Source organism: Drosophila navojoa, chromosome 5 (assembly GCF_054131105.1).
Source record: "Drosophila navojoa isolate 15081-1374.11 chromosome 5, UAZ_NAV_1.0, whole genome shotgun sequence".
Lineage (NCBI taxonomy): Eukaryota > Metazoa > Arthropoda > Insecta > Diptera > Drosophilidae > Drosophila > Drosophila navojoa.
Genome location: NC_142893.1, coordinates 15,490,847 through 15,506,347, shown reverse-complemented (window position 1 = coordinate 15,506,347; position 15,501 = coordinate 15,490,847). Strand labels below are relative to the sequence as shown.

At 43.4% G+C, this 15,501-nt stretch overlaps 5 protein-coding genes across 7 annotated transcripts; 3 read left to right on the top strand and 2 right to left on the bottom strand.

Moving 5' to 3' along the window:
* The first annotated feature begins 72 nt into the window (after positions 1–72).
* On the top strand, positions 73–858 carry LOC108652986 (TP53-regulated inhibitor of apoptosis 1). Its single transcript, XM_018103207.3, has 2 exons — positions 73–331; positions 405–858. Exons 1-2 carry the CDS (start codon positions 185–187, stop codon positions 534–536), a joined length of 279 nt encoding a protein of 92 aa, XP_017958696.1. The 5' UTR covers positions 73–184; the 3' UTR covers positions 537–858.
* Positions 859–1,257: 399 nt separating this feature from the next.
* P32 (complement C1q binding protein P32) lies at positions 1,258–2,536 on the bottom strand. Its single transcript, XM_018103173.3, has 2 exons — positions 2,224–2,536; positions 1,258–2,070 (listed from the first exon to the last, which is right to left on the bottom strand). The coding sequence occupies exons 1-2, from the start codon at positions 2,420–2,422 to the stop codon at positions 1,487–1,489; spliced, it is 783 nt and encodes a 260-aa protein (XP_017958662.1). The 5' UTR covers positions 2,423–2,536; the 3' UTR covers positions 1,258–1,486.
* A 77-nt stretch (positions 2,537–2,613) lies between these two features.
* On the top strand, positions 2,614–4,331 carry LOC108652972 (rRNA N(6)-adenosine-methyltransferase ZCCHC4). Its single transcript, XM_030389902.2, has 3 exons — positions 2,614–2,992; positions 3,055–3,249; positions 3,304–4,331. The coding sequence occupies exons 1-3, from the start codon at positions 2,619–2,621 to the stop codon at positions 4,106–4,108; spliced, it is 1,374 nt and encodes a 457-aa protein (XP_030245762.1). The 5' UTR covers positions 2,614–2,618; the 3' UTR covers positions 4,109–4,331.
* Sec61beta (Sec61 translocon subunit beta) lies at positions 4,121–5,175 on the bottom strand. The gene is made up of 3 exons (XM_030389903.2): positions 4,976–5,175; positions 4,704–4,912; positions 4,121–4,632 (listed from the first exon to the last, which is right to left on the bottom strand). Exons 1-3 carry the CDS (start codon positions 4,976–4,978, stop codon positions 4,545–4,547), a joined length of 300 nt encoding a protein of 99 aa, XP_030245763.1. The 5' UTR covers positions 4,979–5,175; the 3' UTR covers positions 4,121–4,544.
* A 702-nt stretch (positions 5,176–5,877) lies between these two features.
* On the top strand, positions 5,878–15,428 carry Su(var)2-HP2 (heterochromatin protein Su(var)2-HP2). 3 transcript variants are annotated; one of them, XM_089260875.1, is made up of 11 exons: positions 5,878–6,174; positions 6,246–6,407; positions 6,471–6,626; positions 6,687–6,995; positions 7,051–7,206; positions 7,286–7,525; positions 7,603–8,644; positions 8,678–10,737; positions 10,855–10,956; positions 11,020–14,414; positions 14,479–15,428. In XM_089260875.1, the coding sequence occupies exons 1-11, from the start codon at positions 6,120–6,122 to the stop codon at positions 14,860–14,862; spliced, it is 8,061 nt and encodes a 2,686-aa protein (XP_089117001.1). In that variant the 5' UTR covers positions 5,878–6,119; the 3' UTR covers positions 14,863–15,428. The 3 variants fall into 3 exon arrangements, with proteins under 3 accessions (XP_089117001.1, XP_089117000.1, XP_089117002.1); XM_089260874.1 differs by having other exon boundaries at positions 7,603–10,737; XM_089260876.1 differs by lacking the exons at positions 7,286–7,525; positions 7,603–8,644; positions 8,678–10,737 and having other exon boundaries at positions 5,880–6,174.
* The last annotated feature ends 73 nt before the right edge of the window (positions 15,429–15,501 follow it).

Below are 15,501 nucleotides of genomic sequence, written 5' to 3'. Positions count from 1 at the left end.
TCATTAAACTTGAGCTTTTGGCGGTCAGCGTACCATGCGCTATCACTGGTAGAATATCGCTTTCATACGCAGAAATATGTGTATCGATATGTAATCGGCAAGGTTTCTGCAGTGGACGCACGTTTTATTGGAACTATTATTTAACAAGTGAAAATTATCAATTAAAACTTGAATACACTACAGCATGAACAGCATAGGCGACGATTGCAATGAGTTAAAAAAGCAGTACGATGCCTGTTTCAACAACTGGTTTTCCGAACGATTTCTTAAAGGAGAAACCGATGATTCCGTATGTGCACCAATTTTCAAGGTTTATCAGGAGTGCGTAAAGGTGAGTGTTGAATGAAAAAATACCCCTTGTGGGCAGGCTCATGCAGATAACATCATGCCACCCACTTACGCAGCGAGCCATGCGTGAGCAGAAAATTGAATTACGTGAAATCGAAACGGATTACACCACGGCCAGTGAATTCGACAGCAACAACAGTGCGACCGGCAGCAGCGGTAAGCCGCAGGGGAGTCAACATAAAAGTTGACCTCTGTCACTTGACTTACAGCCCCATTATGGTGAGACGACCAATACGGATAAAGAGTGTAATGCAATAAGTAGCCAGTCGACGCCTCACGGACGTAGGGATGCATTTCCTGGGCAGCATAAACGCAGCTTCACAGTCTAAAAGTATATAAAGATGCTCGTAGCAATATTTGTGCTTAAAATTGACGCATGATATAAATTAATAGTTAAAATTATGTTAAGTTTAAACCATGCTAGATTTAAGAGACCATTACGGTTAAAATTTGTAAATATATATTGTATGTATGTCTTTATAACACGTTTTTATCAATAAATAATTGTATTCATATTCAATAATTTAAACGTGCCGATTTGAATGCTGTGACGTCAGACATGTAGCTATCGCCAGAACCGAGAGTGACGGCATTGATTTACGTAACCTTAGGGATCATTAACAGGAGAACCTTATTCTTATTAACCATGTCAACACAGTTACATTAACACACATTCGCATATATAAACACACACGCACTTGTTTTTAGTGGAACTGTAAATAGCCTGAGATTCATTGTGTAAATTCGAATAATGATTACCCACAGGTCAAGGCCTGAAAGTCAAGTTTACTCAGCCTATAAATATGAAGTCCATTTGCATAATGGAATAACTTATTACAAATGAAATAAAAGTCATTGGTTGAAACGTGTATTTTCCTCACTTAACAGCTGAAGAATATGCTCAAAAAGTTAATTTGCATATGCTCATTACTGATTTATCAAAAAACAATCCTGTGTTTTGCGTTTAACAATCTTTTGGCTTAAAATCTAGTATTAGAATCGACAGTATACGACTAAAAACACGAATAATGTAAAATGTTCTTAGCTCGAGAAACTATCGAATTATGTATGTATGTTGATGAAAACTTAAAAAACTACACAACTTTTCGTCTTAAATTTAGAAATGAACATTCAATAATTATTTGCCAGCCGTGAACTTGGAAAGTTTCTCCAGCAAACCAATATAAGAGGTGTGCTCGTGAGCGGTGGCTAGGTCGGAGAGTTTCTCGGCAAATTCATTGCTAATACCTTTCTCTTCCAGAATGTTCATCAACAGATCATACAAATAGCCATCGAGCACATCTCCAGCAACTGCATACACTTTGTCATTCCATTCGCCTTCAAAGATCGACATTTCATCTATAGAAAACACATCGTTATATTCACCCTCCTGTGCTTCGCCTTCCAAGTAGGAGCAAGTAAACGATAGGGTGGTGTTGCCCTTAATGATGTCCACTTCAAATTGGGGCTTGCTACGCATTTCACCCAATTCTGGTTTGTCGGCATTAGGATTAATTTCGGGTTCCTGCTCGCTGTCAACAGTATGGTTCACATTGAAGCTAATGACGACCTTTTCTTTGTCCGTTTCCTTGGTCAGCTCGACATCGGCGCCAATGAGTTTTACGTTGAAGCCTTCCAGTGTGCTGGGCACAGTCTTGCCTTTTTGCACCTTGCGCTCAGCAATAATCTCCTCGGTAAGGAACTCGACCAGCTCACGTTCACCTGTGGATATAGACAAATTATTGATTTAGGTTCAATTTCAAAATATATTTCTGGATGTCGTTAGCTGCACGTTTGTGAGGTTATGTAACTATGGAGAAACATGCGCCAATGTGTTAGGAACACGGGACCTGCATTCTTTAATGAAAAGCTCACCTTTAGTGTGCACATTGCAGCCACAAGTGCAATTGATGCTGGGCTTATGCACATTTAACACAGTAACGTGGTCACCACCCACCGCCGGCTTTTTGGTCATGTGCCACAGGCTGCGTGTAAAATCGCGTTTGCCCAATGCACCAGCTGTGGCGCTGGCCAAATTGGCAAATCGCATTGTTGCTGTCTTCAGGCTGTTCATCTTGTTATATAAGATATCAATTTATTATGATAATAATTGAAAAATGTGCTGCCGCTTCCGTGTTGCAACTTGCAATGGTCTTACATATGCCGATATCGATATGTTTAAATAATAAATCGATATACAATTTACATAAAATATGGTTTTTCTTTTTAAATAAGGTGGCAGCACCTTGTCAGTTGGTCAGTTCGATCAAATGGATGAAAACATCAATGAAAAACTGCTTCTTGAAGTTGAGGAAGATGACACATATCAACATCCCTGTTGCCCGCATGGACCCACAGTGCTCTTTTATCGCCAAAGTCAACAACCCAGCGATGGTTTCTATGCCTGTTCTGCATACCGTAACCCTAAGCTTTGCTCCTTTCGCATGGATTACGAAAAATGGAAAGGTAGCCAACAGAAACAAGCGCAAGATATCCGCGCCTATCCCCAGCAACAGAACGATGCAGATCCCGATCCCACAAGTCACCTAAAAGCGCTATCGCAGGACGATGTGCATGCCCAATACTTTTTCGATCAACAGGCTCTCAGATTCTTTGCAGATCAGTGTCGTTTGCTGAAAATAGAGTAAGTTCTAATACATCAGATTTTGTTTGAATTATGCTCTTACCTCTGGTTTTTTTTTTAAGTAAAGTGATCTGTATGGGCGCTCCACGGCTTCACTTCCATCTGCGGCGTATCTGTAAAATCCAAAGTTTTTTGCTTGACTTCGATGAGCGTTTTAGTAAATACCTGAGTCCGCAGGAATTTTGTCTATACAACATGTGCAACAATCACTTTTTCTACCACCGAGAGCCATTTGAGAGATTCTTGAAATGCAATAAGTAATTTGTTAATGGTATTATTAATACAGAAAGTTAATGTTCTTAGAATTTTAGGGACGAACGCGTTTTAATTATCACGGATCCACCATTTGGCTGTAGAACCGAACTAATTGCCCACACGCTGCGATCTCTGATGCGTCTCCATAATCGACTCAATCATCTGCCCGTCACGCCGCTGTCCATATTTTGGGTGTATCCATACTACATGGCAAACTACATAAGACAGGATATGCCCGAGCTACAAATGTGCGACTATAAGATCAATTACACGAATCACAGTCGATATACGAATGTGGGCAACTCCAAGCGTTCCTATGGCTCGCCAGTGCGTATCTTTACCAACGTACCGCTTGAGCTGTTGCGCCTACCGCCTGGCGAAGGATACAAACATTGTGATAGATGTCAACGTGACACGGCCATAGAGAATGTGCACTGCGATCGCTGTCGGAATTGCTGCTCGCAGAATGGCCAAACCTATCGGCACTGTCAGCTCTGCGATATGTGCGTAAAACCAAATTATGTACACTGTTCGAACTGTCGCCGGTGCTGTCAACGTGTTGGACACGACTGTGGATTATATCAGTCTATGCAGCATTGCTGGTTATGTGGCCAACGGGGTCACATTGAGAGTAACTGTCAAATCTGGTCACAACTTTCACGGCAGACCAAACGACGGCAGTCACAGCGGGATTGTTGCCTTATTTGTGGAACGCGAAGTCATCGTGAAAAGAACTGCTCACGGCGCTGTAGTTACTTCAAGGAATTCGAATTTATGGGACAAACTTTGATAAAAGCACAAGATCGAAAGTCAATGTTAACACGGAATAAAGCCAAAATTCGTAAACCTCCTACAGTATAGTAAAATATGGCGTTTGTTATTTTTTCTCGTTTAATACCAAATTCATTTGATCTTAACACTTTTTTGTAATTAAACTATTGAACTGCGTCAATGACAAAAGCGCGAAAGTAATGCACATGAACATGACCACCATAAATTGTGGAATGGATAATCTGCTACAAACTCCAATTCAACGAAATTTGCAGCAAAGTAAATAGAAAATTTTGACAAATTATGTTTACAATTTAGTAGTTCATCAATTAACGACGGGTAACTTAAGCTTAGACAATAATTAATTTCAAGTGGAAAACACTAATGCCTCAACAAACGGGATGCGACTATTTGTTGTTATTGATGTTGTTTTGGCAACAGTTTGTTTGAAATCTGATGACGTCGACAATTGGGTCGCAGTGCGCTTCCGTTGAGGTGAAAGTATTTATTTTCTAATATGAACTGTCTAAGAACGGTTGTATTTTCCCCAAATGTGCAGCATGAAGACTGAGGCGATGAATAGCAGCGACATAACCAGAACTGGAACTGGACCACTGTAAAAAACAAATAAACAATTCGGTATTGGTGAACGTCACTAATTTTGTTGAGGAGTAGTTTCGCTTACACTTTAATGCCGGGTGAATCGTCTGTGTAGAAACGCCACATTCCACCAGTGCCTGCTCCGCCAGGAGCACGACTTCTGGCCGCTGTTGTTGTTGTTGTCTTTCGCTGCTTCAAGGTGCTACCACCACCAGCACCAGCGCTACGTGGCGCCGACAATTTACTGGGCGAGCGTGAACCGCTACCAACGGACGTTGAACTTGCAGGAGCAGGCTGTAACAATCGACACCAACTTTTTAGTATTTACTTTTAAATTTAATTACAGTTTTCACTTACCATTCTAATTTATGTGTTTAATTGTAATTAAAGGCAAATGCACACTAAGTCCGTGAGTGCTGCGTGCTGACCTGGAAAAGTGTTGAAAGCGTTGAAATCAGTTTGACGTCTGTTCGTGTCAGTTTCGTGTTCCACGTCACCTGCCATTCACCCGTAAACGGAACTTTGACAGCAAATACTCGATAAGTTTTCTCAAATTTTCGATTACAGTCAGTATCAAAACAATTTGATGGCGGCTTTTGCAGGTAGATCAATTTACGGAGTACAGCGCCAACAAATTGCTAGCGGTGATGACATATGCTATCGATATTATTTATCGCAACTATCACTAGTCGTATCTGTTAAAATATTGTACAAGAAGTTAGAGCACCGACCAGACAACACATAGATGAGACATGTAGAGCAAACGTTTTCAGCGCCGAAAATATGTCGATGAGGGACTGCTTAACATCGTATTTGCTCGACTCAGTCTCTTGCGGGTCGAGCCGTGAAAATATAGCACGACACAGCCAGTGCGCTGCGAGCGCTCTGAAAAAATGGTCCAAATGGTAAAAATTGGGATTGTATTGATCAATAAATTTATAGTATGGTTAAGTCTCAAATTCTAAATGTAACATACAGTTGAAAGGCAGTCATTAATTTTGATTCGATTTCCATTCAAATGTTCCTAAACAGCATCAGTTTATAAATCTTTTATTCTTTTTAAATATAAATATATATTTAATTATTTATTAGAATCCTGTGTATAATAATTCTAACAAATATTTAAAAATTTCTGTCTTTAGCAGTTGATTTTCATCGCATTGTAATTTTAATGAGCTATCGATTAGCTATATCACTATCGATATTAATGGAAGCATACACATACTCTTATATGTCCATCCCATCTCTAAAAAGTTATTGTAATTGTAAAACATTAATTTTAACATTGGGCGCTGTGTTCGCAATTTCTTACTGGTTTGCACGAACGGCGTAACATTTTGCTGCATAGTTGCTATGGTGCGCAAATGTATACAACAATCCGATAGTGACAAACATATACTTAAAGAGTAAATGCAATCGCTACATCGCAAGAGCCAAATAAAAAATAAATAAAAAAAACGAAAAAAATCTAAATATATGCGGAAAAAATAGTTTTGTGAAAATGGACGATATAGAAATAGAATATCTAGACGAATATAAAGACTTAGTTCTACCAGGTGAGTGGAATATTTGAAGATATGTTGAAATACGTTTGAAATACATATCTCAAATACGTTTGGTTTGTCAGGCATCAAAACAACCAGCGAAGGACGCATGCAGCAAGCATTGACGCGAACGCCGCTCAACAGACGTATATCGTCCGATTCGAGTGGTTCCTCGTCCATAGATCCAGATATTTTTCAGAAACTATTTGACGGCAAATTTCTTGACGACGAGTTATTAACTGAAAGTAAGAGTCTCATATAAAAACCAATAAAGTTGATTTCTACTAAGTTGCCGCTCTTGTATTTAGGCGGTCCAAATGCGAAGGGTATCCCTCGGCGTCGGGTGAGCTCTTCATCGAGCGACTGTAGCGATGCTCTGGCTGCACTGTACAATCGACAAAGCAGCAAAGGCAAAGGTACAAGACGTGATCGGCTCGAATCATATGACTCAATTGATGATTTGGGTAAGTGCTTTGTTTGTATGTAATAGAGAACGCTCGTTTACAACTTGTTTTCTTATTTAGGTGATGCATTAATGGGCCCCACCCACAAGTCGTTATCAAAGTCATCATCGTCGCAGGCAGCAGCAAGAAAGACTCTAAGTCATAATGGCATGGACAGGTCCAAAAGTACAAGCAACAAGGCCCAATTATCTGCAACAAAGCGCAATAATCTAGAAAGCTTAAAGCATGAAATTAGGCCTAATGACAGAAGCAGCAGCAGTAGCTCTTCAAACCTGCCCATGCTGCACAAAAAGAAAGCTGTAACCATTATAAAAGCTAAGAAACCAGACTTGAAGCCGCCCAAAGATGAACCCAAAGAGGATCCTCTAAGTAGGTATATTATAATTACAGTCTGGCTTTTTGACTAACCGTGGGTAAATTGCAGATTTGCGAGAATTCTCTGATAACACAGACAGCGATTCATCTTATGAATACGAATCCGATTTCTATGGCTATGGCGATTCAGATGATGATGATGGTGAGGTATCGAAGCAAGTTATTGATATATCAACGGATAGCAGTACGGTGACATCATTGGCGGGTAAGTCGAAGTTGCACAACTAGTTGATACTGCCAACCCTCTGATTATATTTATAATGTGCGTAAAACAAACCGTGTAGACACTGTGACACCTGTTGTTTCCGAAGACGAGAGCCTGAAGCAGCAGAAGCAGCAAACACCAAACGCCCAAAACGATCGTCTCCAGGTCTATCTAAATAATCTAAGTAGTGCCGAAACGCCACCATCTAGGCATAAACATACAAGCTCTGCCAAGAAATCGCACTCCCACGAAAATCAGTCCAACGCATCAGCACAAAAAGATCAGGATCAGGATCAAATTGATCAGGTGCAGGCAAAGGGTAAGTTTTTTCTAATTCTTTATATTATTTGTTTGCATATTTCACATTTTTCACTTATTACGCTTTAATTTTTACAGCCGAGAAGCAAATTGACAGTCCCTCAAGCAGTAAAACTCAACCGAACTACTGCAATGAGATGGACAATGCATCTCCAGCTGATTATGTTGATGTTAACTTAACCTACGAAACAGTAGAACGTTTAAGCCTCAATCTTGCCGAGGAAATCATTAGCATTGATGCTGAGCGCTCCAAGGAGTTCGAACGCCGTTCTGCGTCCAAGACGCGCAGCTTATCTTCTTCTAAGAACGCGACTCAGCCAACAGCTAGGTCATCGCTCTCCAAAAGCCATATACGCAAACTCACCTATTCTAACGAAAAGTTAGATGAGAGCAATCCGCCAATGCACACGCTGCGTCGAGTCAAAAGTTGTGGTGGCTTTCCGAAACGTGATCTTGAAAGACAACCAAAGAACAGGGCCGCAACCACAGAGATACAACTCACGACTGAACCATCATCGTCACCGAAAAATCTTGTGGAGGCACCTAAAGAGCAAGAGCCAAAAATAGAAAAAGTAATGAAACCCCAACAGGAGAAGGTAAAACGTGGGCGTGGTCGGCCTAAAAAGAAGCGTAATCAAAAAGCGGAGTTAGCTAAGCTTGACGTGTCACAAAGTCCAAATATAACTGTCAGTGTAGAGGAAAACGTAGACTCTATGTGCACGACTTCTGAATCAAAGTCTTCGAAGGAAACTTTGGAGGAACGGCAACACGAGTTGAAAATAAATGACCAAGAAGAAGTCAAAGAAACAAATATTGATTCAACTTCTGCTACGAGCGAAGGCAATAAAATTGAAATTAAAGCAACTGAAATGGAGGTGGATAATGAAAAAGATAACTCAAAACGGACAAGTGCTGGGATGCTTCTGAATACAGACGGTGCTGATGGGCTAAATAATGCGAAATCATGTGGAAACGAAGGGGAAGAGGAAACTGAAGCATTGAGTGCAAGTAAAAAAGAAACAAATGGAAGTATAGAAATGTCGGGAAATATATGGAATCAAGGAAAAGTAGGCACAAGCTCTCCAGATGAAATTGAAATCCCAAATGACAACAAAATAAAGTCCACTGATATTTCAACAAAGAATATTAACAGTTCGATTGAAGACAAAAGAGATAACGAGCAGGAGACTGATGGAACGGGTGATGGCAAAATGGAAAAAGTTGACACAAACGCATCTCAAATAATGAATCCTGAGGCAGATAGTGAAAAAAATGATAAGGAAGTGACCGCAGATGACATTGATAAACAACTAATGTTGAATTCAAACGTGGATTCAGTCAAAAAGAAACGTCGCTCGGCAAACAAATCGAGAAGAAGCGAAACTCGTAATTCTTCTGGAGCTGCCGCACCAGCACCACGGCGCAGCAGTCCTCGGATTACAGAAAAGTCAACCGCTGGAGGAACTCAAAAGGTTGATAAAGAGAAATCTAAATCTCATTCAGGCACTAAAACTCTAAAAAAATCCACAGCAATTAGTACTGTGGACTCAAGTTCACAGAACGTAAGTCATAAAGCCTCTGTAAAGAAGAGACCGTCACACAGCTCCACATCAACAACACCTAAAGCTAAAGATAAGTCCACAAAGGATAAGAAATCGCGGCGTACAAAGTCTAAGCCAAAAATTGAAAGTTCGTCAACCAAGCAGATGGAGACTATCGAATCAAATTTGGCCTTAATGATGGAATCTGCATCACCTCTGGCCGATAATGATTCCAATGCAGCCAAGGCAATTGATATTAAACAGAATTCAGAACAAGATATTGAGACTCCCTCATCTTCAAATACTCACCCTAGAATAGATGTTAACGCTATAGAATCCTCAAGGGAGGCAGTATTGAATCAAACATTGTCCGATCTCGAACTTCTTACAACATTGGATTTAAATGAGAATTCAACTTATAGCGAGCAGCAACCAAATATTCCAGATACCCCTTCAATTCCAACCGTTAATACTATTGAAGATCAAAATGATTTATACAAATCTCTTGATTTGGATATTGTAGTCAATAAGCAGGAAAACTTGTGCGAGGAGTCGGTCGTAGCTAAACAGCGTGCTGCAGTACCTCGTGGATTAAGGAATCTCCTGCACGAAGCAGGAACTGAAAGCCAACACGAGAGAGCAGGAAGTCGTGCCCGATCCACTCGCTCTAGAGTGGGTACGCCCGCTCCTCCAAAGTCGAAAAGATCAAGGATTAAGGAAACAATATTATCTGAGACTCCAATCAAAAAGCAGACCAATGACAAACCAGAAACGAAATCAGATCACAGTGCAACCTGCAGCGAATCGCCTATAGAGGAGCAAAAAGTAGAAATTTCCAACATAAATATAAGCGAAACCAATCAAAATATTAATGATGATGCAGTTGAGAAAGCCGTTGCTAAGGATCAATCAGAGCAGCCACCTGTATGCAATGATATTCGACATGCAATTGAAAAAGGTGGTCAGGCGTGTGGTCACAGTACGCCCAGCACTTGCTCCTCGAACAGTTCATGCCGTAAGCTGCGCATTCTACTTAAGAAACCAGTGCCACGCTCTAAACTCAATTTTGGCCAACTTGAACATGTTGAGCAGGCAGATAATGAATTCGAGGATCCCTCAGATCAATCAGTTTGCAATGATGTAGGAGAGAAAACGACCGAGGGAGAGACATTGACAGAAAAATGCACTGAGGATCAACAAAATCTCAGTGATCAAGCAGAAAACTCTACTCAGATTACAGCAGATCAGCAAAAAGATCCAGCTACAGCCGATACCAAAATTAGTGAGCAAGACTCAGTTGTAAGGGATGCTAAGGATAAACCAACAGACCAGGAGGCAGCTAGCATGACACAGGAGCACAATGACAAGGATAATGCAGTTGAGCAGGCGAAAATAGCTGCTGAAGTGCGTCAACTTGACATAGCGATATCGCAGCAACCAGAGCAGGAGACGTCCTCTCCGCTGGCAACTCCCAATGAACAGCATCATCAGCCATCGGAGCAGACAGCCGCTGAGCCCATGGAGCAATCAGTGGATGAGCAGCAACGGGCTGCAGTTAACGTTGATAAATTATGCACAACGGAAACAACAGGTGTCACGGAGAATGTCGTTGAGGAGTTGAGGAGTACCGATACTGGGAGCTCCAATGAGACGGATGCCTCTGAACCAGATGGTTAATAGCTATTCCAATAAATTTAACTTGAAACCTTTTTCATTTAATTTTGTAGCACGATCTCTAATATTGAATTTTCCTTCTTTTTTCTTCTAATCTCATATTTTTCGTTAACAGCCGCAAAGCGCAAGCAAATTTTGCAAGCTAAACAAGCGGTTCGCAGCACTGCGATGGCGCCACCAGCACTACCTAAATTGGATCTCTCCAGTGGTAAAGAGGGTAACTATCTTGTATATATACTATATAATAATGGAAAAATTAATAAAACTCTCTTATTCACAGTAGTGCGACGTCCAGGAAAGCCCATCAGGTCTAGTGATCAGCCGAAGCAAAAGCGTCGAAAGTTGGAGGACAACCGTAAAATTCACTTAGACAAGCAGGAATCGCGCTCTTCGACAAATGAGACTATGGAAGAGCCAGGAAGCACGTCCAGAGGCAAGCACATGTTGGCTGTCAACATGAGATCTCCGATTTATCCAATCTCACCAGTCAGCAAGATGGGAAAAACATTTACATCAGCAAAGCTGAGCAGGCTCGACGAAGTGAGCAAGACGCCGCCAACTAAATCTAGTTTATCAGCATTACTAAGCGACGACGACTCCATGTCGATCAATAACACAGTAATAATAACGAAAACACCGATAACAAATACGACGGAACCGTTCAAAAAGGTGGAAACACCAGCATCTCCAGCGGTTGGTATCAACATATCCGTTTCATTGCTGCCTGATGCTAACAACCAGACGAGTTCGCCGTCCAAGAAGACAATGACTCAGGCCGAGACGGCAAAGAGGCAGATGACACTTAACGCGTCGGCCAGGAGCAACGAATCCTCTCCAATAGCAAAACAACCTGTAGTAGCTTTACCGATTACTCCAAATGTGCCCGTGCAGCCTGCCGGGACTGGCAAAAAGGCGAAGGCCCGTAAATCGGATACAGAAAGGCGAGCTCCAAAAATATCTTTACCTCGAATAGCAGGCAAAGCAGCTTCCAGCGAGGCCAAGAAGAATCCAAAGCCAGCAGAGGAAGCAAGTGAAATGGTGAAAGCCAAAGAGCCAACAAAACCAGCTGCGATTGTTAATCCAATAGTTAACAGAAAATCCTTGCCTCAAACCCAAGCCAAGAAGCTGGACACACACACTAACGAAGTATCTGCAGCTCCGGTAGAAGCAGCTGGCATTAGCGAGAGCAACGAGGCGAGCGAATCTGTAGCTGCCGAAAAATTAACCCAAGCGCAGGGCACGCAGAAAAAGGATGCGCGAAAGTCTACGGGTCAGAGGTCGCTTAAAAAATCCAAATCCAAGGAAGTACTAGCGGTGGCCGAGGCAACTGAAGCAGCATCATCAGAATCTTTGCCAACGGCGACAAACGCCCCATCGGAATCCCGGGATTCGTCGACTGAGCGTAAGAAGCGCACGTCACGCGTGACAAAACAATTGAAAACGAAAACAGTGGTGCCGATGACACGCGCCTGCAGCCATGCACGCTCTTTGGCTGGCACGCCGACGCCGTCAAAACAACGCAATCCCTCCAACGAGCGACAGCCACCCGCGATGCCCGCACTCGTCCCACTGCCGTCAAAGCCACAACGGCAAGCGCGCAAGAGTCTAAAGCAGACCAAAGCAGAGGCTCTGGCGCAGAGTCAGAGTCAGAGTCAGGCTGAGGGCTCTGAGCCGGCGAAAGCTACACAGTCGCGCAAACGCAAGCCTCCGGCCAAGTCTCCCGCAGGTGGAGCGAAACGTTTAAAGGAGCAGCCAGCCATGTCAGAGACAGCTGTTGCGTTCCCAGTGCGTATCACAGCGGCTGCAAGTGCTGCTAGTGAGACACCAATTGCCGAGCCCATGGCAACAGCAGCGCCACCACCGCCACCACCATCAAAAATGTCGGAAAAGCCAGTGCAGAAACACAAGGATTTGCAGCTTCTGTCTCGGCCCTTGCTGCCAAAGCTGCGCAAGTTGCGAGTGCGTCTCAATCGATCCGTGATACCCAATTGGCTCAAGAGACTGAAGCAAGCAGAGCTAGTCGCCCAGCGCTTGGAGCTTGCGACATCTGTAGCGCCGCCTAGTGCCACGATTTCTGTAGCTAGTACAACACCAAAGCAAGCAGAGCCTCTCATCAGCAAATCCCAGCAAGCTGCGCGTAGGCCACAAGTGAAATTACCTATTGTCAACTCTGTGCCTCTTCCAGTGCCTCTGCCAGTGCTGGAAGTGAAGCCGGAGGTGCCCGAACTGGAGGAGGAACCACAATCCATCCACAATGCAGCCGCAGCACCAGCGCTGCACTTGGAGGTTGATGTTCCAGTGCCATCCATAGCTCAAGTGGCGGCAAATATATCAAGCAGCCAGAACCCCACCAGAGTGGAGCCAGCGACGATAACGCAGCCGGGCATTAATATGGCTAGCAGTGCGAGCAGTGTGAGCAGCGCGATCAGCAACCATGCCAACACTGTCACCGCCACCGCCCCGGCGCCTGCTTCTGCCCCCGCTAACACCACCGCCAACTGCTCAATACCTCCAGCGAATGCCATCAACGATCAGAATACGTTTGGCACAACGAAAATGTTTTCGTTTTTGTATCCGTCGCGCTATCAGCGCTCCTACAGCCACGTCGGACTTGACTTTTGCTGCCCGAACCTGGACGGGCCGATGCAGGCTATTGATCCGACGCGGCTGCACTCGAAAGCGGAGGTGCCGGTGCTCGAGTTGCCCCAGTATATGGTCATCTCGACAAAGATTATCTCGAGGCAGGACAAGAACATACCGCCAAAGGTGCGCGCCAAGCTGGAGCAGCTGGCGGCGGCCAAGGATGCCGAAACCAACAGTGCCATATCAGCGGTGTTACCAGCGTCGACGGCTGCCGTGGCCACGCCCCCAGTGCCAGCAGTGGCGAGCAGTGCACCGCCAACCATGAGCCATGTAGAGACGATGGCCAACCAGCTACCTCCACAGGATACAACCTTGGCCAAGAAGCCGCCGCCGGCAAATGCTGCACCTGCTGCTGCTACTGCAGCTGCCGCACCGCCAAAAACACTTTCCTCGCCGCCGCCCTTAACTGCAATCAGAACAGCGAAGAGACCAGCAAGGGGCATGCTGCAGTTGCCGCCGATTTGTCCCACGGACAAGATTCGCATGGATCTGCAATCCCGTGTCCAGCTCTTCGATCACGTGCTGCAGGGCTTATCCCGACGAGCTGCAGTGATGAGTGTATTGGAACGGCAACAAGTCATCGAGAATATTGTGAAGACGAGCGCGCTGTTGCCGGTGGACGTGGAGATGGCCATCAAACTGTTGGAGAGCTATTCTTACTGCCTGTATGCAGTCAACAGTGCCAATGTTAGGAATCTCGAGCAGCGTCAGCAGCAGCTAGCGGCAGCAGCAGCAGGCAGCATATCCAACACCAGAGTGGCAGCTGCTGTTTCTTCTGCTCCTGCGGCTGCTCCTGCTCCTGCTGGTTCTCCAAATCCAACGCCGGGAACGTCGAACAGCAAGCCTGTTTACGATGCAGGTAATAAGATTATTGGCTACCAGTATAGCACTCCAAATATGTCCATGAAGTCATCGCGCGGCACATTCGTCACACTAACACCATCATCAACAGCGGCTGCATCAGGAGCATCACCATCCGCAGCAGGCGCTGCAACGCAGCAACGTGGACGCCTTACTGCAGCCAGCGGCAAGGTAAGCTGGACTTTTTCTGGACTAATCCTTTATATAATACTAATACTTACTTATCCAATTACAGGTAACAACCATCAACTTGACGTCACCTGCTGCAGTGCCTACGCGCGTGGCAAAGAGAGTAGGGTCCGGTACCATAATTCCCTTTAATCCATCGCCAACGCAAAAGACCTATGCAGGGCGCTCTACGACTGCGGCGTCAGCCAGGAATGCGGGGGGCACAGCGGACAAAGCGGCGCCCGTAGGCATCGTCAATGGAATGCCCCAGCTGGGAGTGGTGCCACAGGCAGCGTTAGCCGAGGACAACATAAATCGTACTAATCTGTTTATTGTCAATCAGTTGATGTCGCAGCAGGAGGAGTGCATATTGCCCGATGCAATTGGCACAGTAGAAACTGCTGCTGCCGATATCAAGGGTGAGCTTGAAGATGCCGAAACATTAACTTAATTCATACAAATATGTTAAGATAATGCGTAGTTATAAATACACCTAAAGTATGAAAAGTATTTTAAGCTACTTTACCAAAAGTAAGATGAAGAAGCCCATATTTAGAATACAAATCAACATATGTAAAACATTTATTTCGGGCTGGAAAAAGCTTGTTGAATTTCCACCTTTGCCTATACTAGTTTTTTTTATTAAAATAATAATAAAAAATCGCTAAATGAGCGCCTATGTTATCAATTTTAGCAGTTATCATTGTATCAGTGCCAAGCGATGAAGCGTTCGTTTATTAGCAAAAAGTTGGCAGCGCCCAAATTCGAATATTTAAAATTGTTTAGTTCAGTGAACTCGCATTAACTTATGTTTGTTTTTTAATATGTGACCAGCAAAGTTCATAAACTTCCAAAATACTCCAAATGAATTATTAGTTCACATTTACCAGGGCAACATGAATTTAAATTACAAGGGCTGCAGAAAACAGCAAACGATTAAATTTAATTTAAATCATTTTTCAATTAAATACTTATACCAAATTATTTTTGTAAAAAATAAAATAAAAATTAGGCTTTTTATTATTTATAAAAAGTTGTATTTAAAAAAATAAAAATATTGGAAAAAATCGTTTAATCAACGAACTGACGT

Excerpts from the sequence above, each read along its gene's own strand:
- LOC108652986 (XM_018103207.3), top strand. The coding sequence starts at position 185 with ATGAACAGCATAGGCGACGATTGCAATGAGTTAAAAAAGCAGTACGAT. Across the intron at positions 332-404 it reads TTTATCAGGAGTGCGTAAAG|CGAGCCATGCGTGAGCAGAA; the intron begins GTGAGTGTTGAA and ends CCACTTACGCAG.
- P32 (XM_018103173.3), bottom strand. The coding sequence starts at position 2,422 with ATGAACAGCCTGAAGACAGCAACAATGCGATTTGCCAATTTGGCCAGC. Across the intron at positions 2,071-2,223 it reads CTGCAATGTGCACACTAAAG|GTGAACGTGAGCTGGTCGAG; the intron begins GTGAGCTTTTCA and ends CTATATCCACAG.
- LOC108652972 (XM_030389902.2), top strand. The coding sequence starts at position 2,619 with ATGGATGAAAACATCAATGAAAAACTGCTTCTTGAAGTTGAGGAAGAT. Across the intron at positions 2,993-3,054 it reads TGTCGTTTGCTGAAAATAGA|TAAAGTGATCTGTATGGGCG; the intron begins GTAAGTTCTAAT and ends TTTTTTTTTAAG. Across the intron at positions 3,250-3,303 it reads AGATTCTTGAAATGCAATAA|GGACGAACGCGTTTTAATTA; the intron begins GTAATTTGTTAA and ends TTAGAATTTTAG.
- Sec61beta (XM_030389903.2), bottom strand. Across the intron at positions 4,633-4,703 it reads GATTCACCCGGCATTAAAGT|TGGTCCAGTTCCAGTTCTGG; the intron begins GTAAGCGAAACT and ends TGTTTTTTACAG.